This window comes from Brassica rapa, chromosome A05 (assembly GCF_000309985.2).
Source record: "Brassica rapa cultivar Chiifu-401-42 chromosome A05, CAAS_Brap_v3.01, whole genome shotgun sequence".
Taxonomy (NCBI): domain Eukaryota; kingdom Viridiplantae; phylum Streptophyta; class Magnoliopsida; order Brassicales; family Brassicaceae; genus Brassica; species Brassica rapa.
Genome location: NC_024799.2, coordinates 6,946,493 through 6,968,866, shown reverse-complemented (window position 1 = coordinate 6,968,866; position 22,374 = coordinate 6,946,493). Strand labels below are relative to the sequence as shown.

The 22,374-nt window shown below is 33.8% G+C and overlaps 3 protein-coding genes and 1 long non-coding RNA gene across 11 annotated transcripts; 2 read left to right on the top strand and 2 right to left on the bottom strand.

Annotated features, from left to right (window-relative positions):
* Positions 1 to 1,180: 1,180 nt before the first annotated feature.
* Positions 1,181 to 4,407, bottom strand: LOC103867609 (probable xyloglucan galactosyltransferase GT12). Its single transcript, XM_009145687.3, has one exon. It carries the CDS (start codon positions 2,811 to 2,813, stop codon positions 1,302 to 1,304), a length of 1,512 nt encoding a protein of 503 aa, XP_009143935.1. The 5' UTR covers positions 2,814 to 4,407; the 3' UTR covers positions 1,181 to 1,301.
* Positions 4,408 to 4,660: 253 nt separating this feature from the next.
* LOC103867610 (26S proteasome non-ATPase regulatory subunit 1 homolog A) lies at positions 4,661 to 9,860 on the bottom strand. 2 transcript variants are annotated; one of them, XM_009145688.3, is made up of 13 exons: positions 9,571 to 9,860; positions 9,125 to 9,194; positions 8,864 to 8,969; positions 8,454 to 8,562; positions 8,201 to 8,369; positions 7,444 to 7,913; positions 7,192 to 7,327; positions 6,836 to 7,084; positions 6,520 to 6,740; positions 6,190 to 6,448; positions 5,871 to 6,103; positions 5,267 to 5,786; positions 4,661 to 5,177 (listed from the first exon to the last, which is right to left on the bottom strand). In XM_009145688.3, exons 1-13 carry the CDS (start codon positions 9,714 to 9,716, stop codon positions 4,842 to 4,844), a joined length of 3,024 nt encoding a protein of 1,007 aa, XP_009143936.2. In that variant the 5' UTR covers positions 9,717 to 9,860; the 3' UTR covers positions 4,661 to 4,841. The 2 variants fall into 2 exon arrangements, with proteins under 2 accessions (XP_009143936.2, XP_009143938.2); XM_009145690.2 differs by lacking the exons at positions 9,125 to 9,194; positions 9,571 to 9,860 and having other exon boundaries at positions 8,634 to 8,869.
* Positions 9,861 to 10,105: 245 nt separating this feature from the next.
* On the top strand, positions 10,106 to 13,137 carry LOC103867612. 7 transcript variants are annotated; one of them, XR_004458234.1, is made up of 5 exons: positions 10,106 to 10,937; positions 11,010 to 11,062; positions 11,192 to 12,354; positions 12,449 to 12,553; positions 12,693 to 13,134. It is a non-coding gene; the product is annotated as an uncharacterized LOC103867612 (long non-coding RNA). The 7 variants fall into 7 exon arrangements; XR_004458235.1 differs by having other exon boundaries at positions 10,106 to 11,062; positions 11,192 to 12,046; positions 12,211 to 12,354; XR_632703.3 differs by having other exon boundaries at positions 10,106 to 11,062; positions 12,693 to 12,749; positions 12,840 to 13,134.
* A 1,250-nt stretch (positions 13,138 to 14,387) lies between these two features.
* On the top strand, positions 14,388 to 22,295 carry LOC103867613 (probable LRR receptor-like serine/threonine-protein kinase At3g47570). Its single transcript, XM_009145691.3, has 2 exons — positions 14,388 to 20,141; positions 20,224 to 22,295. Exons 1-2 carry the CDS (start codon positions 17,420 to 17,422, stop codon positions 20,586 to 20,588), a joined length of 3,087 nt encoding a protein of 1,028 aa, XP_009143939.1. The 5' UTR covers positions 14,388 to 17,419; the 3' UTR covers positions 20,589 to 22,295.
* Positions 22,296 to 22,374: the final 79 nt, after the last annotated feature.

Genomic DNA, 22,374 nt, shown 5'->3' with positions numbered 1-22,374 from the left:
TTTTGTTATTCATAAAACTAAAATTTAAATTTATAGTTAAAATGGATTTGCTATTAATATCCTTATAATTATTTAAAAAATTTATACATTAAATAAACTAATGTAAACAATAAAAAAATTATTTAAATATATGTACCTAGACTTTTAGTATGACTATTTTGTAGTAGATAAAAATGATACTTCTCTTTTAATAGAAAAGATAATACGTGACAAGATATTTTACCCTATATATAAGCGATTTTTACTCTAATTATCAAACTGGATACATTATTATTTATGCTTAACCATTTAAATAGATTGCTAAACCACCCTACCCGAATAAAATAAATTACATGAACCAAAACCAAAGCACAACCTATTATAACATAACCTTATCGAAATATTCATTTCTCCCACATTTAAAAACATTGAAATATTTATTTCACCCACAAGGAGCATAGTACTACAAAATTAATTTCTAACACAGATAAACCCAAATTAATAAGACCAAATTTTTTAACATAATTAAATTGAGACCCACATTAAATTTAAAATAGGAAAAATCCCAAATACTTAAGAACATAACTTACAAAAATATATGTGAATAAAACATTCTTTTTAAAACTTAACTTTTAATAATGGAACATATGCCTCTCTGATACTCTTATAAAATAGGAAATTGTAGTTTAGATTTATATTATAGATACTTTTTTAAAAAATATTTTAAAAAATATTCTAATACTTGGTTTTATAATTGGCAGTTTGATTGTTAATATACATACAATTAAATGTAACATAAATCATTACTAATAACACTATATTTATACCAGTTTCAAATTGATATATTATTTTTACACACAAATGAATCTTCAAACAAATTTCGAACAAACTACAAAAATGCAAACGCGTGATAAAATTTCATACAAATTAATTGTGCTTATGCAAATGACCTATATATTAGTGATATAATTTTCAAAATTATATGATTCAAATCCTAAATTTCATAATTATGAAAATCAAAACAAAATCAAATCCGCGCTTTTAAGCGCGGGTCAAAATCTAGTGAATCTTTATAAAATATGTCAATAAAAAATGGAATTACGTAAATCCATGTAAAATGGTAAATTTAATGTTAAAATAATTTTGCATAGTTTGTAGTAAAATAATTAATGAGTACTAAAACAAATTCATAACAAATTAGTAAGCAAACTTTTTATCTTCTTCCAACATGTCACATATGATTTTCACTAACGTTTATTACAAATAATAAAACAAGTATCACAAAATAATAATAATAATTTAAGAAATCAGTAATGTGATTGTCACTCAAGTTTCTTCAAATCCCTTGTTTGTGAATACTCACCCTGAAGATCTTTTCCTTCTTCCATCATCCTCTTAACCATCGCTACCCTCTGAATAACCCTATCAACTGCAATGTCAAACGCATCTTCAATCTTCTTTGGTCCAACCAATCCCGGTTTAGTGTATATTATCTTCGGTATAATCTTTACAACTTCGTTCCTCATTCTCAAAATACTCTCCTTATCAATCCCACCCAACAAATCCCTGAGACTAACCGTTCCATTTTTCATTCCATTATCGGGTATGTAAACCGAATACTTGGTATAATCCTTAGGAAAATACCACATATACTGCTTATAACCCGAACCGGGATGGAAGAAAACCGGTATACAACCGGCCAAAATCGAATCAAATATCGATCTTCGGGTATATGAATCTCCAGAAGGTTGTAAACAGAAAACCGAACGTTGAAACACATCCATTATCTTAACCGGATTATCGCAATCGTTACCTGGTTCATTACAGTTAAGAAACTTGCATTTACCGTGAGATGCAAGGCACTGGTTTATAATCTCTCCCCTGATGGATCCATCTAGGGTCGGCCTTGGTGCTCCAACAAAACAAAACAAGTGTCTCCTCTTCACACTCTTGACTTTCCTCTGCCATATCCGAACCTCGGTTACGCTCTTTGGATGAAAATAAGTCGGATAAGGAACCGCAAACTCGTTGGTCCAAGCAGTGGTTTCGATAGATAGCATCGTCGTGTTTGAAAATTCTGGCAAGCACATCAGGTTGCTTCCCCACTCTGAATCTTCCGAACATCTCCTGAAGTCCCAACCGATCCGTCCGGCTACAAAAAAGTGGTCTCGACCATACATCTTGTTCCACTCGGGTCTCTCTCTCAGCCACCGAGACAGCTTTGTCGCCAGGGCGTCTCTAACTGTTGTATTGTATCCCCATAGGTGACGGCTCACGTCGAATCCCGGGTAGTACGGGATGTAGATCGCTGAGGCTAGAGATGAATCGTTGGTCAAACACTCGTAGTGTTTCATCCTCTCACGGAAGATAACCGATAGCAAAAACTGGTTTGTTGAGTACCAAGAACCGGTTTTGGTGGTTAAGACTTGAGATGTCTTGTTAGCGTGCTCTAGAACCTGTGGACCGAGACCGGAGTTGACCATGAAAGGACACATATCGAACCATTTGATGAGTGGTCGACAGTCTTTGATGATGTCGTCGTTGTAAATGCTTGGAAGATCGTGCATATATATGTACCTTCCGGCACAAGTATCTGTTTCTTCTGACTCGGGCTGTTTTGCTCTGTCTCCATCACTCTCGTTGGAATATTTGGTGAGGTTTTGGGTTTGATGGTGTGAAGAAGAAGCGATGGATATGAAGAAGTTGTTAACTTGATGAGTGATTTGGAGATTCTTTCCGAACAAATCTGATTTATGGATTTGAAACACAACGAACAGACATAACACAAAAGTTACTGAGATGAACAGCCGAAGCCTTGGAACTGGTTTCATCATCTATCGACTTTTACTCGTGTGTAAAAGTTGGTATTGTTTTATGAAATAAAAAGCTTAAAGGGTGTTTGATATCAGAAATTTAACAGTTTCTTTGTTTTTAATGGTCTTAGTTACATTTCCATGGATATTATATAATAGAGATTCTTTACCATTTACAATTAATTGAATTCAATTATTCTATATTCAAATGCATCTCCTTTTTAAGAAGTTTCCATCATTGACACGCCTAGATGATTTGCATTTGTCAAAAACTAATTTCCAACTTTTATTGTACATAAAATAATAATTGGAAAAATACCAGAAAATAATTAATTATATTGAATTAAATCCTTTGTTATTTGAATGAAGATTTTATACTAGTAGAAAGACATTACAGAAAGTATGCATTGTGAACGATTTATTTCTTCTTTTTTTTTATCAACTTGAATTTATTAATTAGAATGTAACATGAAACGAATACATATACAATACATAAGTTAATAAAACACAACTAATAGCATAATCAAGATGAAGAGAAAACAACACTAGATCAAATGAATTAACTTGTAAATATGCTTTTCCCTCCACGGTCTTCTTTTTTGATAGAGTATCAACTCTATCAATTCTTCTGCGAACTTTAAATTTGTATTGCATCATAAACACCACTTCCTTTTGTTGTATTATGTTGATCTTATCCCAGTTTAGAACTATAGATATTTTCCAGTTTTGAATCCAATATATTGATTCAACTGCAAAAACTAAAAACTGGGATAACCAACTTTTTACGACTGTAAGAACGTCGCCATACAACAAAAAGGCTTCATCTTCTATTTTGGAAAATCGTTTTTTCCGTAGTGGTTTCCATGGCTTCAACGATAATGCAGATTTATCCATATTTCGATACCAAATATATTGTATCGAAATATAGATTTTAAAAGATTCTCCATTTGTTTCTCCTAAAGTTGATCTTCTCATCTTGATCTTGTGAACGATTTATTTCTATCATATTGATTGTGAGAAAATTCTATTCTTCAAAGGAAGATTTTATACTATAAATACTAGTTGTAAAAGACATTTTTATAATCCGATATCAACCTCTCTGGGAAAAAGATTAGCAAACAATACAAGCAGCTTTCCCGGGGAAATAATATTCATAAGAAATATTAGAAAAAATTTGAACAAAAAAAAAAAAGAAATATTAGAAAAAACAATCCAAATCGGTCAAAAGATTTCACTACATTGAATCACTAAACTGTAATACTTTGTTCATATACTTTGTCCATGAAATAACCGTCAAAACTTCTTTTATATTTCTAATATATGTTTTGCCCATAATAAATCAAATAATGTAACCTAGAGCTGTGGGATTAACTTGAATAATGAAACTCTCTTAAGAACCCTACCCCCTGCAATTTCAAACGCATGTTCAATCTGGTCCAGTCCTACAGCCACATAGTTTGTATAATCTTCTCTAACTCATTCCCTTTACTCAAAATTCGTTGTTTATTAATCATAGCCAATAGGGTCTCTACTAACTTTGCCAACTTTCACATTTTATATAAACCGAATACTTGGTTATGATCCTTTGGAAAATACTGGTTATAAACTGAATCCGGGTTAATGAAAACCGGTATATACCAGGCTAAAATCGAATCCAAGGTTAATGATCTCCGTGTAGGTGTTGTTGTAAACAAAAAATGGAATCTTGACCGGATCACCACACAATCCGTACTTGATGCATCACATACTGATTCACAGTTAAGAAAATTGAATCTTCCATCTTACGCAAGGCAATCTCATGTATTGGGGTTCTGCATCGTCCAGAGAAAATATTTTTCTTCAAGTAAAATGACATACATTTGAAAAAATGACGCTGATGTGTTGAAATTTAAATAAAGAATAATTAAAAGAGAACACAAGATCGTAGCTGAACTTGAATCTAGTTTCAGATGACAAGAAGCAGTATCAAAAGTTCAAAGATCTTTGTTTCCAACTAATTTCAACAGAACCAACAACAAATTTCCAACTAATTTAGAAAGAAAATTAAAATCATGAAGCGTATTCAAAGGCCTGTGGAGGTTGTGGCTCGTCATCTACAGCCATAGCCGAAGCTGTTGTTCCTTGTGTAGCCGACGCTGCACCAGTTGCAGGAGAAGCTGTTGAAGTTGGTGCATCGGTCAGTGAGAGAACCTCTGGTTCGTGTTCACGCAAGTCCTTGAGAAGAACAAAACCCGATGGAGCTACCTTCACTGGCACGTATCTACTGTCTTCAAGTAACTTAATGTACTTCTCTTGAGCTGGGACAACTCGAGCCGGGTTCACTAGAATCTCAAACGCTGCCTCTGGCTCTGCAGCTTTCTTCTCAACCGTTGCTGTGCTATCCACCTGATTGTTCATGGAGACAAGACTAATGAGTCAATTAATCAAAGAAGCTACAAATCACCCATGAATATTTACAGAAAACAACAACATACCTGCATAGAGTCTCCTTCCTTGTCAGCTGACTCTTTTCCTTTACCAGATCCACTTTCACTGACAGACTTCTCGGCACCAGACGCCTTTTCAGCGTTAGCTTTCTGCTCCGCTTCTTTCTTAGCCCTAGCTTTGGCTTTAACTGAGGTTGAGAGGACAGCGGTTGGGAGTTTGGCAGCGGTATTGGATGTCGGGACCGTGGTGGGTTTTGGGTACTCAAACAAAGAAGGTTTAGCATGCGACATGAACTCAAACTTTGGGACCTTAAGGTCGTAGTTCAAACCGATGAAGGCGGTTGGTGAGAAGGCCAAGCTGATGAAATAGATCAGAGGGTACCAATACCAAAACTGGCTGAAGACAGCCAGGCCAATAACAGCAGTGACTTTGTCATGTTTGGTCTTAGAGAGCAATCTTATGGTAACGTTCCTACCACCGGCATCGAGGATACCAGAGGCAAGAATCGCTCCCATCTTGCTCATTGTGTCTTCGTGCTTGTCGAGTATGATCTTCTCAAGCTGGCGCCTACATAACATAATATAACATATCAGTATACCAACATTCGTTCTACCTCCCGAATGCTGAAGAAAATAGATCTGTACTACTAACCTAAATGTTCCAACACGAGAATCGCTAGCTTCACTAATTTGAACCATCACCATGGCCATTGCTATCAAAGCACCTTGACGAACAAAGTCGACCACATCCGATGTAAGTGGCTCCAACAAGGATATCGCTTCGCTGAGGCCAGTGCCTGCACAAGAAATGCCTACTGCAAGAGCCGCTCCATACCGAACATGTGGGTTGTACGACTCAGAAAGTAACGATACAATACGCGGAGTCTACATAGCAAAAAAAAATTAACAGAATCAATTAGTGAGAGGATAAGCAAACACAAAAGGCACTAAAGAGAGCATTTGAAACTGACCTGCTCAGGATCAGAGTACAAGACAAATCCAAGTGCCAGAACAGCAGTCCTTCTAACATCATCACTGACATCAGATACAGCAAAGTGTAGCAATTGGCGAATTGCCTTATTGTTTGCTGTCCCACAGTATGCTAATGCCAGTGCGTACATGCCACCATAACGGATGATAGGATCCTGGTCTCTAGTCATCTGCTCAATCAAGGTATCAGCTCCTTCTTCTCTGCCGTATACTGTAAGAGCTATGCCAAGAGCCAAACCCCTAAAAAAACATACCAGCTGCTGATCAGTGAAATACTTATCATCATCACCAAAATATATCCACTACATTACCTTATTATCTTCTCATGCTGTGTCTCATGAGCATAAGCGAGCATCTCACTTGCTTTTTCAGTGGCGGTTCCTACCAACAATAAACCCATGCTGATTCCAGCAGCTTCACCAGCAACAGCACTGTCAGTGTAAAGCACACTTTTTACATCATCATATATCTCCTCATCAGCTGTTCCAAGAGCTGACAAACCCAGACCTAAGCAAGCTCCGTGTTGAATGACCTGCATCCACAATTTTAAGTTACATATTATCTCTGAACGAAGAGGCTTACAAGGAATTGAGAGAGACTATATCAAGTAAGCTATCAGCTAATCACCTCAACATTGGTACTGCGTAAGCTGTCACGTAGAAACTGTTTGATGCCCTCGCCATGGTTAGCATGAATAAGCCCGAGAGCGTACAATGCACCACCTTCAGAATATGGACTCCCGCCACCACCTGCTCCTCCCTGGGGCAAGTATGGAGCCATCAATGACCTACCCTGTTGCAGGTGACCTCTGTGAATAACACCTAGTCCTGCCGTAGCACTAAACTTGGCCCAATTGGTGGCCCTGCTTAGCCAATCCTGTCAATTCAGAAAAGAGTTTCATACGAAAAGAGAGTTAAAAACACTAAGCCACACAGTCAAACCTCAAAAATAAGGAAATATTACAGCGAAAGTAAAACAATTACCAAATTCTCTCTAAGAAAAGTGTCCACTGTAGTTCCAGCATGCATGATCGCATTAGCGTATATTGTAGCACTGTGACAAACACTGTTCCTCATCTCGACAGACTGTTTGATTGTCTTTAGTATCAGTAAGTCCGATCTATTGAAGACAACATTTCAAATGAAGAACATGATTACTTCCTGGAAAAAACAATTTTATAATAAAAAAGTATCTACTTTCAATTTCAAGATATCAAAACGTCGACAGTAACTTACTTGTTGTGGCTGTAAAGAAACTGAAGTGTCAACTGAATAGACGTCTCCCCAGATAAAATTCCCTTAATCTTAGTTAGCCTCTCAGCATATGTAGCGTCAACTGGATCTGTCTCGTGCACAATTGTCTGAGCTGGAGTAACTGGAGTGTCATCTGCCATCTGAACATCCCCGGAGAGGTTCTCATTTGTAGTTGCAGTTGTTTCAACGGCCTGAGCTACTTCTACAGGACATGTTTTGGGGGCAGGGAGGCGATCCCTAACACTCAAGAGAAAGGCCTGGTGCTCGTTCTCTACAAGATCAAATGAAATTTGCAATGCTAATAAAGCATCATCCTTGCTGTCCGACCGAAGAAGCTTCTCCAATATGGTTGCAACACCTTGCGGTTCATCCAAGAACATGAGGCATTGACAAATGCTTAAATAATCAGGAGAAGGCAGCTTCTGGTAGACTTCAACAAGTAAACTAAGCACCTGAAGAAAAGGATGGAATCAGCTTTCCAAATGAAGACTAAATAGACTAAAACAAACGTAGAAAACGAAATTTTCAATCCAAGCAATGACCATCTGAAATAGGTATCACAGAAACTGGAACAGTATTTTCAGTTACAGCTTAGAGACAGAATGCTAGCATACATGAGATTACCAGACAAGCTACTAGGAAGATGCAGGAGTGCCAGATCATGTAAAACCATACTATTCTACTCAATCAATAGCATCAGAACATCTATTCAACCAAGGTCTGAGACCATTAGTCTTACCTCATGTCTATACTCTCTGCGGTTAACGAAAGAATGAGAAACGTTGATGCAATATGTTAGAGTCCCCTCAACATTGTCGCTCTTTGTGATAGCTTCCTCCAACTTATCCAATCTACGGCATTCTAACGCAATGCCCATAGCCTGTTGATACTTCCCATCAGTGATGCATCTGCACCGGAAAAAAAAAACAACGTAAGAACAATTGAGAAACTTAACATGTGACTAGAGGATTAAAATTTGTGGGCATACATACTTTCCAAGCATTCTTTCAACAATGGCCTCCAGCCTGGGATCAATGTCCACCATCTCACTTGACTCCACTGCCTTCGATCTGAGACTGGCATACTCATCTATTGCTTTGGCTGAAAACATAACAGAAACATCAGAAGAGTAAACGTTGATCCGGCAACATACTCATATAGTCAACAATCACCTTACTCTCTTTTTTCAAGACTATACAGCTTACAAATGCAGGAAAGCGATAGCTGGATGTGGAAGCTACATGTTTGTTTTCAGATAATATACATGCTCTTCTTGCATTTAGTCAAGTTCGTCTGTTCTTGTCTTAGATGCATATTGAAGTCAACAATACCCTAGCTAGAGTCTACTAGCATAACAGAAAAAAAAAGAGTAAACACAGAAAAAATCTGTCAAAATCATCACCTAAAAGCGTATGAACATAATCAGTATCCTCTGAAACATCAAAAAAGGCTCCGGCTCCAAGGGCATAGGACAACGAATCATTAAGCTCGCCCAAGTAATAGAAAACCTGAGATAAGATTTCATCATCATAAGAGAAGATATAAACGAATCACGAACCATCATGCATAAAGTGTACCAATTACACATTTTTTCCCACTACAGAAAGAAAACTGTAACAAGACACCAGTTAAGTCTAGCAGACGCCAGACGGGTAGATCATACCTTAGAGACAAGCAAAGCAGCAAGCTGTCTTTGATGCAAATCAAATTCTTCATCTTCATACAAACTCTCTCTGCAAACAGAAACCAAAATTCACAACTAATAGTTTCACGAAACCTAATCCATGTGCCAGCACAGCCTCTAATACTAGATCTCATACCACTAGCAAGCAAGATCAATGGAGAGAAAAGAATCAAACTTTATATATATATATATATTTGTCAAGGAAGAAGCCAGAACTTAAACTTTATGCTAAACTGGGATATGAAATTAATCATTCATTCTCAAAGAAGAACACTTTGTTTCTTACCCTAAACAATTAAACCTGCATCACTACAAACTATCTATGCCTCACCAAAAAAGTTTGAATTTTTAAGTACAAGGAGAGCTCAACTAATCAAAATCCCACAATCATTACTCCAACTTTCTCGAAATTAAGAAAATGTTACATGATTGGAACACTAGTGGAGATCTCGGGCCAGAATCGATCAACCAAGTTGTTGAGGCGCGAGAGCGCATGATGCTTCAAGGTAGGCTGAGGCTCGTTGAGCATTGCCAGTAACCCTCCGGCTGAGCTAACCATAGCGGCGGCCATTGATGTAGAAACACTAATCGAAACCCTACAAGAAAGCAATTCAGGTGACGAACACGAAACCTCCTCCTATCAACGATCAAATTCTTATATAGACCTCTTCGGATCAAAAAAATCCTGTTCTTTTATTTTGTTTTTCTAATAATCAGTCTTTTAAGTCAATTCTCTCATATATCTTTTTCTTTTTAAGTTTTTGTCATTTTTTTTAAATGACCAAAATAAGTTTTATTAAAATAACAAAAGACTATTATACTTTTACTTCACAAATATATAATATAAATAAATAATAAATAATAAAAAGAAATTTATTTTATTTTTGAATTTTATGTTTTCATAAGAAAAAAAAAATAAAAGAAAAGAAAAGAGGAGAAAATGAAGAAAAACGAGTAGAAAAAAGAGATTAAAAAATCACAAAAGAGAAAATGTTTCAACAAAATAGAATAGTGTATTGTAGTATTTACAATATACTATCTTTATATATAAAAAAGGACAAATTTCTAAAATAGCACATTTCTAAAGTTTATATCACAAAAATAGCACTCAAAAACTAAAATGACCAAAATAGCATTTTATCTTTTGAAAAATTTAAATTTTTTTATTTTTCAAAATTTGAAATCTTATCCCCAAAACTTCAATTCTCAACTCTAAACCCTAAACTCTAAACTCTAAACCCTAAACCCTAAACCCTAAACTCTACTCCTTGAGTGCTATTTTTGTGACTTTTGGCCTTGAATGCTAGTTTGGGAACAAAAACTTGATTTAGTGCTATTTTGATCTTTTTCTCTATAAAAAAAAGACTTTCGATCACTACGACGGGTCCAGTTCGAATGACACGTCATCAATTCGGTCATCATCAGCGCGACATGTGTCCCATCTTTTTTAAACACTGCGTTTCATTAAACATTTTGTGGGCTATGTTATGTGGGCTTTTTGTTCAACTCATCTATTTGTCCAAAAGCGAGAAACTTTATAAGGTTCATACTCCTTTTTGATCTTAGATGACTACGATGTTCTTATACGTTCTCTCGAACCAACAACGGAGTTTTGACAGATTCAGTGTCTAAAATCGGCGTAAATAATCTCTTCGTGTGTCTTCAATCGCGTCGTTTAGTCTTTTATTCTAATCAACCGAAACAGTGAGAAAGCCGAAAAGAAAGCTGCAAAACGTTACCGAATGATGATGAACCCAAGCGTCGTATTAAACGAATCTTTGACTATAATAAGGTACTTCATTTCCTGTGAAAATCATCTTATCCTATCCTCTCAAGCATAAGCCATTGTAACTCCTTTGTCGAGGTACGTCTTTCTCTTGCGACGATCATTGAATCCCATCACAACCTCCATCTTGGGTAAGATCTCTATCTATCAGTTCATTATAATCCAGATATTTATTTTAAAAAGTGTTCTCTCTAATATTATGATTATATATGAGTTGTTTTATTGATTCTCGCTAATAGCTTGAGTCTTTGGTTTTTCAGACAAGCTATTCTCTGTTTGGGAGACGCTACATGCCGTTGTCTAGGTTTCCCTTTCCTAAACAAATCCAGGTTCGATATTTCTTCATGTTTCTTTCAAATCCGTACGAGCTTGAAGATTGGCTATAAGAAGGAAGCAAATTATGGGGGGATTTTTTCAAATCCCATTTCATGAAGAAGAGGTCTCGAGGATGTAGAATCAGTGAGCTCAACGGTTTTGCATGCTAAGAAGTTAGCTCAACAAATGGAGAATATACACATAAGGATAGTTCTCTGGTCAAGTTTGTCTCTTCTTTTTCAAATGAAGAGGTTCAGTTCGCTTGCTCAATTCAAAACTATATTATGCGTCTAGGTGTTCACATGTCTACTGGCTATTGGAAGAGCTGTTTTGTGTGTTTACAAAGGACTCTGCTGCTAGAGACGATGTTTTGTATATGAAGAGTAATGAGGTTGAGTGCACTGGGTTGGAGAAGGAGATGATGAGGAGAAAGCTTAAAGCTTGGAAGAAAATGGAAGTACCTGAGAAATGTATCTTGGAAGTTTTGCAGGAGGGTTTGGAGAAGCTATTGGTGCCGTATGAGAAACCTAATTTTGATAGTGAAGAGCTTATGAGTAGTATATATAACGTCGAGGTTCCGGTGAAGAAGTTGGAACTCTGTTGAATCTATGGACTTTGATGATAAGATCTATGAAATCAAAGCAATGGATCAACAAGCCCGAAATAGAAGCTGGTTAAGCAGGAGTACTTTTGGGAAGCTGTTTCTGAACAGACAAGAAATATCTAGATCTCGGATAATATGCCTATGGAAAGATCAAGCTGCAAGGAATTCATAGAATGATACCGTGTTCAAATCAGAGGTAAAATCCATCCAGAAATCTATTCGAAAGTTGATGAAAAGTTTTATGTTTCTCTGGTCCAAAAACCTGCAGTTTTGCCTTTTAACTACTTTGGATGTGGTTTCCCGCAAGATATAAGGAAATTATATCACGATAAAGTTATATATGGAAAGATCCCATTGCAGAGAGTTCATTGGATCAATTGAATTATGAATAGACGTTATAAACAATTCGTACATCACCTTCAAAGTTGGGCCAAAATCATCTGAATCTGCAGAAATAGAGAAAACTGTTTTGTAACAACATTTTTAAGAAGAAACTCTCTCCAAGTAAGAAAACCCCCTAACATTATATCTATTACAGAAGCCATATTTCAATATCTTGAAAACCAATGAGTGTAACAGGTCATCTTCCTTACTGCAGGAGGGTGGCGCTATCATAGTTTAAATCATTATGCTTACCTTGACATTTCTTGGTCTCGGGAAGTCACAATTCTGCATCCTTTGTAATGTTTTTAAGTTTTCAAAGGTGAGCTTCTGTATAACTCCTGCAAGCTCATCATCTTCCACCACATATCTTTTCTAATCATATTCTCTTCCAGTTTCTTCATGAAGATCATTGTTTACACGTGAGTATAAACTTTGGAATATTCTTTGTGATTTTTTAGATGGATTTTGGTCTGTTACATTCATCTTGAGCGGAACATTTCTTTTGCTACAGAACGGTAAACACACTCTCCTTATAAAGAAAATACTTTTTCATGGTCTTATTGAAAATTTGATATAACAGATGGTTTGTATGTGAGGTGACAAAGGAGGAAGAAGAATGTGTTGCAGTGAAGAAGAAGAATGTGTTTCAGGTGAAGAAGAAGAGAGAGAAGCATAGAAGTAGTGTGTGTTGATGATTCTCTACCTGGAAACTTTTTTTAGTTGTAAGCAGTTTTCAGATGAAGTCATTGTATTATTGTTTACATTTCACTTTACAGCCAAAATAAGTTTCAACAACATAGTTTACCAAACTTAAAACTTAGGTGAACAATATAGTTTTTTCAAGATTACGATCATTTGGATGTTTTAGTTTTTTTTTTAAGATTATAATTCTTTTGGATGTTTGCTTTCTCGCCTAGGAATTTGAGTTCATGTTTCTTCATAGAGATCTACATTATTTGTTTTTATTTACGTTTCAGATACTTCGTTAACATCCACTTATATTGTAGATTAAGAGAATCACTAAAATTAACAAGCAAAATAAATCTTATCAAATCTAATTCCTCCTCACATAAAACTTTATAAAAGACAAAAATCATTGTCATATAAATGCAAACCTAAAACACAAACCACAAAATTATACCAAAAATAATAACTAAAAATAATAATCAAGACCACAAGTAAAATATATCCCGCCCGTAGGGCGGGCCGACCCTAGTATTCTATATATGACTATATATCAGTTGTTGGAATAAAATAAATATGAGATTAATTGTGTGCATTGAATCTACAGTTTTGATTTTAGAGAATTTTAGATAATTCACTTCGTATCAATGACATATTGTTTATATTAGCATGATGTTATGTTTTGTTCTATTTGGTCATCCTACTATATATTAATTGAAAAGTCATTTAAGTGATTTTTGCTTAGTTGTCATTCATATGTGAAGTTTACAATTAATTTTCTAAATTTGATTGGTTGTTGGTATTTTAATTCTTATTTATTTAATTAAATTTCTAAAAAAGAAACCAATCTTAGAACTACCTAATATAATTTATATTACCATCCAAACAATTAAACGTTTTAAAGATAGAAAAATTAACATAATTTGTTTATAGAAACAATTAAATATCATAGATTACATTATAGAAATTTAGAATATACATATAAATACATATGGTATGATAGAAATAATTATATAAACGATTTTAAACATATTTCTATTGAAAGTGGATACAATAAATCATAGATTACAGAAAACTAATTAACCTAAACCTAATGAATTTGTTTGGTTAATCAATTGTAAGTGTTACGTTAAACACTAAATCAAAAATGTGTGAGAAAGTGTGATTTGTGATTTAACAAAATTATAGACAATTTGTAATTGTTTTACTTCTAAATAAAATAAAATAAAATGGTAGACAAAATGATGCAAAAATAGAAAGTGTTATAAAGTAATTTTTTGTTCACTACTCTTTGTTTTTTTACTTTTTTTGTAATCACAAATTATGTCATAAAAGGACATTTCGAAACTTATATTAAAATGTATAGAAATATCAATATCTCAATAATCTCTTAAGATTATATAATACCAAGACTTTTGATTTTCAAACTATATAAAATGAAAACGTTATTTTTAATAGTTATTATTATTATTCAAAATTATAAAATTATAAAAATAATATATAATTTTTATATAATATTTATATCCGCGAAATCATGAACAACCACCTAGTAAATATATAATATCCTAACATCTTTCCTTTTATTAGTGAGTTTTAAATTGAGGTAATTTCTTAATGGGGTTGGTTTTCTGATTTTAACATTTCTAACAAAATATTTGATGTGTTTTTATTTGATTTTGAAAACACGGAGCAAAATGCAGTATATTATTAAATAAGAGTACTGGATTGCTAGAAATGTTATGTAAAAGAAAGTGGGGGTAGAAAAATAAAAATGCACAGTACCTAATATTCATGCCTTCCATTCCTTTGTTTGGAAGGTGAAATGCATCCCAGAAGATACACTTCTTGTAGGGCAGATGACGACTTAACCACTTGCCAATAATTATTGGATATCATCAAATTAACAGTGTAAAAAATTGTTTTCATCAACATCCCCTATATATTAGTTCTGAAGCATTACAATATTTTTTGCAGCCACGTATTATCACTAAGATAATTCTTAAGAAAATAAATTGATTCATATAAATATATATTATATTTTTTATTAAAATAACTATCAAATTGATTAGTAGTTTACAAAATAATATTATTAATTCTTTCCTTAAATAAAAACTATGGAATTATCTAATATGATTAGCATATATATGACAATTAATGATTATGAATAATACATATTTGATAATAATTTTTGTATCCTCACTCTTCTTTGTTTAACTTTATATTATTAAAATAAATTAAACAATCACATTAAGCATATAATTTAAGCATTATAATACATAGTTTACGGATTGTTCTCAATTGGTGAAGATTGTTTCAGAACCTAAAGAATGACCAACATTTAAAAGCTACCTGGAAGACATTAAGCTTCTCAGAAGAAGTTTCCTCAACTCAGAAATCATTCATGTTCCTCGGATGGCGAACCTCAAGGCGGATAGCTTAGCACGCACTGCTAGAAAACAACCCTTTTTTGTCGTACGCATTGATGCATAGTTACCATTTTGGTTTACAGAGTCAACATAAGTCTGTAAATGTTTGCTGTAAAAAAAAAATCACATTAAGCATATAATTAAAAAAAATTAGACTTTTTCTTATATGTTATGTTTTGAATTTTTTAAAACGACTATAAATTACTAAAAATAGTAAAATATCAATGGTTTAACTTTTTTTTGTTCAATCAAGATACAAAAGATCATAAATCATATTAATATACATTAATAAATATTCATATTAATATCATTTAAAATAAATTATATACTATATAAACAAGAAATTTCCTAGAATGACCAAAATAAGTTTTATTAAAGGGTAAATATATATATTTTATACCCTAAGGTTAACTAATTTAGCCTTATGATTTAGAGTTAAAGTATGGGGTTTTGAGGGTAGAGTTTCAAACTTTAAAAAATAAAAAAATAAATATTTAAAATTTTAAAATAAAAAGAGCTATTTTGATCATTTTTTAGACATTGTTTTGGTGACAAAAATTTAAAATGACTATTTAAGAGAATTGCCCATATGAAAATATATTGATTTCAAAATTTGTATTGAAAAATTATTGAGATCTAAATATTAGATGATAACTTGTGGAGAGTCAATAATAAACAAATCGAGAGAAGAAATCCTAATCTTATTTTATTATTTTACAATCGATGTTTCCTATCTGGTTTTGATGATTTGTGTCAGCCACAAAACTTAATTTTTTTGTGCATATGAAGTATTACAAATATTTAAATGAGTTCTAATACGTTTACTATTCACCAACGGTGATATATTTAAGAGATCAACATTTGTATTTGTCATTTTACAACTGATAAAAATTGTAGTGTTACAAAATGTTAAAACTATTTAATGAACAAACATTAGAATAAAAAACTAATCCGCGCGCAAATTATCATCTAGAGCATTACAACTTTTTTGGTTGCCACGTGTTATTACCACACTGATTCTTATAATCTTTACAGAAATAGGTTGGTTCAAATAAATATATAATAAGTTTTTTATTAACCTAACCATAAATTAATTATTAATGTTCTCAGTTATTTCTTTAAATAAAAACTACAGAATTTACTAATGTGGTTAAAGTATATATGACAATTAATGAATTTAAATAATAAAGATTTGATACAGTTAGTGCACCCTCTATCGTTTTTGTTTACCTTTAAATTATTAAAATATAAATTAACAATCACATTAACCATATAATAAAAATTTAGATCTTTCCGTATATATTATATTTTGAAATTTTTAAAAAGTCTCACATTAAAAAATTTATGCTCCATGGTTTAATTTTTTTAGACAAGAAGCAAATGATTATAAAATCATATAAGATTACAAAATCATATATATATATTATGATTAAAAAAATATATATATTAATATCTTTTAAATTAAACTATATACCATAGAAAATAAATAAATATTTTAGTTTTGAAATTTTGTTTAAACAATTTTTTTATAAAAGTTTTTAACAATTACTGACAACTTAGTATTTAAATTTCAAAATTTGTATAGAATTTTTTAAAAAATTATAAATTACTTAAACTTTTAAACATTACACAATGAAAATGGTGTTATCAGTGATTTAAAGTTTTTTTATAAAAAGATACAAATCATCAAAAATACAAATGAGTAGAATGCATCATTTAACATATATCAATATTAAAATATATTATATATTTAAGTATATATTATTTAAATTTAATTATATACAATATAAAATAGAAAAGGTAATTGTTTCGGTTAACAAAATTTATTTATGTATTCTCACCAATTTAATTATATATTTAATAGTTACTAATTTTATCTATATATCCAATATATTATTTTATAATATGTAAAAGAATATATAACACGTAAAATAATTTGAATATACAATGTTCATCCGGTGCCTTGAAAGTCATGTGGGTACCTGCTGCTTGTGGAATTTTTAGACTTATAGTTTTATATTTAAAGCCCCTCTTTCGGAGAACGAGTAGGGAGCACTTTATCTTTACAAGCTTTTATGATCATGAAGCTGTTTCTTTTACTTGCGTTCAACCCTCTCATCTTATTCCAAATTTTGGATGCGAGGTTTATTCATGAAGCGTCTAAGCTTGATGGTAACGCTGATAGAAAAGCTTTACTAGTGTTCAAGTCTCAAGTTTTTGAAAACAATAGAGTAGCCTTGGTCTCGTGGAATGACTCAACTCCGTTCTGCCAATGGAAAGGTGTTACATGTGGCCGCAAACATAAAAGAGTTACAGGTTTAGACCTGGGAGGGTTAGAACTTGGTGGGATCATCTCGCCTGCTATCGGTAATCTTTCTTTCCTCAGATCTCTTAATCTTGAAGAGAACTCTTTTGGTGGTACCATCCCAAAAGAGGTGGGAATGTTGTTTAGGCTTCAACAGTTGAATATGAGCTATAATAATCTCAAAGGAGGGATTCCAACAAGCCTGTCTAACTGCTCTAGATTGGTGACACTTGATTTAACATCAAACAATCTTGTAAACGGTTTACCGTCAGAGCTAGGAGGATCGTTGTCTAGCCTTGAAATTTTGTTTCTTAGTAAAAACAATCTTTCAGGGAGGTTTCCAACATCTTTAGGAAACCTAACATCACTCAGAAAACTTTCCATTGGATTTAATAACATGGATGGAGAGGTTCCAAAAACAATAGGTAGACTGAGCCAGTTGATAAATCTCCAAATTTCAATGAATAATCTCTCAGGTTTTTTCCCACCAGCAATTTACAACTTATCCTCACTTAGGTATTTGTCCATTGGTGCCAACCATTTCTCGGGTAGTCTAAGGCCTGATTTTGGATATATGCTTGCAACACTTAGAGAGTTGGTATTGGGAATGAACTCTTTCTCAGGAGATCTTCCAAAAACAATATCCAATATCTCGACCCTTGAAGTGCTAGAGGTTTCAGAAAACCATTTCACAGGAAGTATCCCAGTTAGTTTTGGAACATTACAAAATATTCAATATTTGGGGCTTCACAAAAATTTTTTTGGAGGAAACAGCCTAGGGGAAGATCTTGAATTTCTCAAGTCTTTGGTCAACTGCACTAAGCTTCAAATGTTGGATGTTGGTTACAATAGACTTGGAGGGGAATTTCCAATCCATGTAGCTAATCTTTCTAACGATCTAACAAAAATATTCCTTGGAGGAAATCTCATATCTGGAGGCATTCCTCATGAGATTGGGAATCTCATAAACCTGCAAGCATTTGCCATGGAGAGTAATTTGTTGACACAAGGAATACCAGCATCTCTTGGGAAGATTTCAGGATTAATTTTGTTGGCACTGCACTCAAATAGAATGTCAGGAGAGGTACCAAGTGATCTCGGAAACATCACTCGGTTAGAGATGCTCCAATTATTCCAAAATCATTTTGAAGGAGGCATTCCTCCTAGTCTTGGAAACTGTAGTTTCCTGTTATCCCTTTGGATTGGATATAACAGGCTAAACGGAACTATACCTCAAGAAATCATGCAGCTGGAATCTCTTGTTGAATTGTCTATGGATAGAAATCAGCTGTCCGGTCGTTTTCCTAAAGATGTTGGAAGATTAAAACACGTTGGTCACCTATCTGTCGCAGACAATAGGTTGCATGGAAACATCCCAGAGACAATAGGAGATTGTCTCAACATGGAAGAACTTTACCTGGGAGGAAATGCATTTGATGGAGCTATTCCAGATGTCAGAAACTTGAGAGGACTTACACACTTCAACTTATCAACCAACAATTTTTCAGGCAACATACCTGAATATCTAGCCAACTTTTCCTCGTTGAAGAATTTAGATCTCTCTGGTAACAACTTTCAGGGAGCTGTTCCAACAAAAGGAGTCTTCCAACATCCTGGAAACTTTTCGGTATCTGGTAATAGAAATCTTTGTGGAGGAATGCCTGAACTCAAGTTAAAGCCATGCCCTCGAAACGTCGTAGTAGCAAGGACGAGGAGAAGACATTCATCAAACAAGAAGAAAATTTTCATCAGTGTTGGTGTTGGTGTTGGTGTAGTAGCTTCTCTTCTGTTGTTGGCTCTAAGTTTGCTTATGAAAAGGAAGAAGAAAAACACCAACCACTTGATGATGTCGAATCCTCCAATATTAGACCCTTTCTATGAAAGGGTAAGCTATGAGGAACTTCGAGCTGCGACGAATGAGTTCTCCTCCAGCAATCTGATTGGTTCAGGAAACTTTGGTTCTGTTTTTAGAGGGTTGCTTGGTCCGGAGGAGTCTAAAGCTGTTGCGGTTAAAGTTCTAAATCTTCAAACGCGGGGCGCAGCCAAGAGCTTTATGGCGGAATGTGAAGCCTTGAAAGGTATAAGGCATCGAAACCTCGTGAAACTTGTGACTTCTTGTTCAAGCATTGATTTCAAAGGAAATGAATTCAAAGCTCTAGTGTACGAGTTTATGCCCAACGGAAACCTAGACACGTGGCTGCACCACCACCAAGTGGATGTCGAAGAAGGCTCTTTAAATCATACAAGACCGCTGAAGCTATCTGAACGACTTAACATAGCCATAGATGTGGCTTCTGTTTTGGATTATATCCATTCCCATTGTCATGACCCTTTAGCTCATTGTGATCTAAAGCCAAGCAATGTTCTCCTAGACAATGATCTAACAGCCCATGTAAGTGACTTTGGTCTTGCTCGGATCATTGACCAAGAGTCATTTATCAACCAAGTTAGCTCCACCGGTGTTAGAGGAACCATCGGCTATGTAGCACCAGGTAAACGTATTTGTGAATATTAAATCATGTTATCTTTTTAGTTTTGTCTTTTATCATAACATTTCTTTTCATAATTGTGAAGAATATGGAATGGGAGGCAAACCATCGAGGGAAGGGGATTTGTACAGCTTTGGGGTTCTTTTGCTGGAGATGTTCACTGGAAAGCGCCCGACGGATGAACTTTTTGTGGAAGGTTTTACTCTCCGTAGCTATACCGAGTCCGCATTGGCAGAACGTGTCCTCGAGATAGCTGACACATCGATTCTCAGCGGTGAAATTCATAACAAGAACATGAGTACTGTTGCTAAGTGTTTGAAGATGGTTTTTAATGTGGGGATACGGTGTTGTGAACAATCTCCCACAGATCGGATGACAATGGCTCAAGCTTTACCTGAATTAATCTCACTCCGAGAGAGGTTCTTCAGGACCAATATGAGGAAAATGTAGACGCTCGGCTCATGTGGTGATCTCTTGCAAACTTTGCACACGGACAAAGCACGTTTCCTTAGAGACATATACAATACTCGAATCTATTGTGGAAATTTTAGTAGTTGATGTGTGTGTACTGCTTTGTAATTTGAATTTAAATTTTGTGTGGCTAAAACTGATCTTGTGCAAGAGTGATATTGGTAATTTTTGTAAGAAATCGACCGAGCTCTGTCTCTCCCTCTCTCTGTTTTATCATTTTTTGTTTGTCTTTCACCAACTCTTGTTTGCACAACAAGGATCTATATATTTTTTCGTTCTATCCTCACGACTATAATGTGGTATTTAATTCACTGAAAGAATTTTTTTCGTCTAAAAGTGTTTTTATTCAAAAACAAAGAACATAGAAGTTGATAGAAATGATACATCATATAAAAAAAAATCAAAACAAACTCTTGGAAAACAATATAACCCGTTAGAAAATACGATCTGACAAATACGATTACAAGAAAAATCAGTTATGAAATTTAGATCCAAATTTGGTTGGCTTTTCCGCATAACAACTGCTGCAGCTACGTCATTGTTTACACGATAAAAATTCTAGATAAAAATATATCATTTTCCTTTGGTTAGATCTCTTCCGAAAGCGATCTTTTCAAAGAAGTTTGCTTTAGGTCGAACCATTTGTGACAACCATTTTAAAAGATCGGTGCACAACTCTGAATATAAAAACTGGAGGAAAATACAAATATCGACAAAAACTTTGAAAGATATAACTGGAATAAACCCATGATACTAAAAAAATAAGGAAGAAAAGACTAGAATTTAGTGTAAATGTTTAGAATTTAAAATAGTTGTTATTTTAATCTCTAGTTAATGCTATTTTGGGAAATTGAGTTTCAAGGAATAATACATTTGAATTTATTGAACATCATTCACCTACCGATCTTGAATGAAAAAGGCAAAATTTGAGCATAACCGCAACATTTGCACTGCCCACCTACCCCACCCAACCGACCGGGGATAGCAATTATACCAAACCAATGAACTTATCGGTTTAACAGTGGTAAATGTTTTTCCAAATATCGGTCAAATGGATACCAAAACAGCAGGAGTTTGTTACGTAGTAACAACCAATGTTTCTAAACCGTACCCGGACCACTTACCTGGTCGAGGGGTCACTGGGTCGACCACGGATGAACTACATATTAATAAATGAATTAATATTATTATATAATAATATATTAACTATGAAAATAAATATGTTTAAAAAAACATTTAGAAAATATTACACTTTTGTTTTTATATTTTTATTTTCATTTGACATACAAAATATCAAAAATAGATTAGACTATTTAAAATTTTCTCTAACAAAGTAAGAGTTATGATATCTAAAAAATCAAGATATAAAATTCATAAAAATTTAAATGTCTAATATGAATAATAAATTAACTTTCACATTTAAAACAAACCAAAGTAAAAGATCATTGTAATAAATTATCAATAACGGAAATAAACTAACACCAAATCACATCAACTAATTTTGGTTCTCTCTACCATCGTTCACTTCATTTGCTTCATATGGCATAGTGAAATCTTCATCAAAATCTAAAAATCACAAATATAAAACTGAAAAAGAAAAACCTAACTTTTTGTTAGCACATAACTTCTTAATTGGAAACTTAGAATATAAAACATAATCTAAAAACTAAAAAAAAAGAAGTAAAAATTATTTATTGGTTTAACCGGTGGTTCAACCGGTATCGGATTCTGGGTTTTAGTGGGTTTTTGCGGGTTTCTAAATATT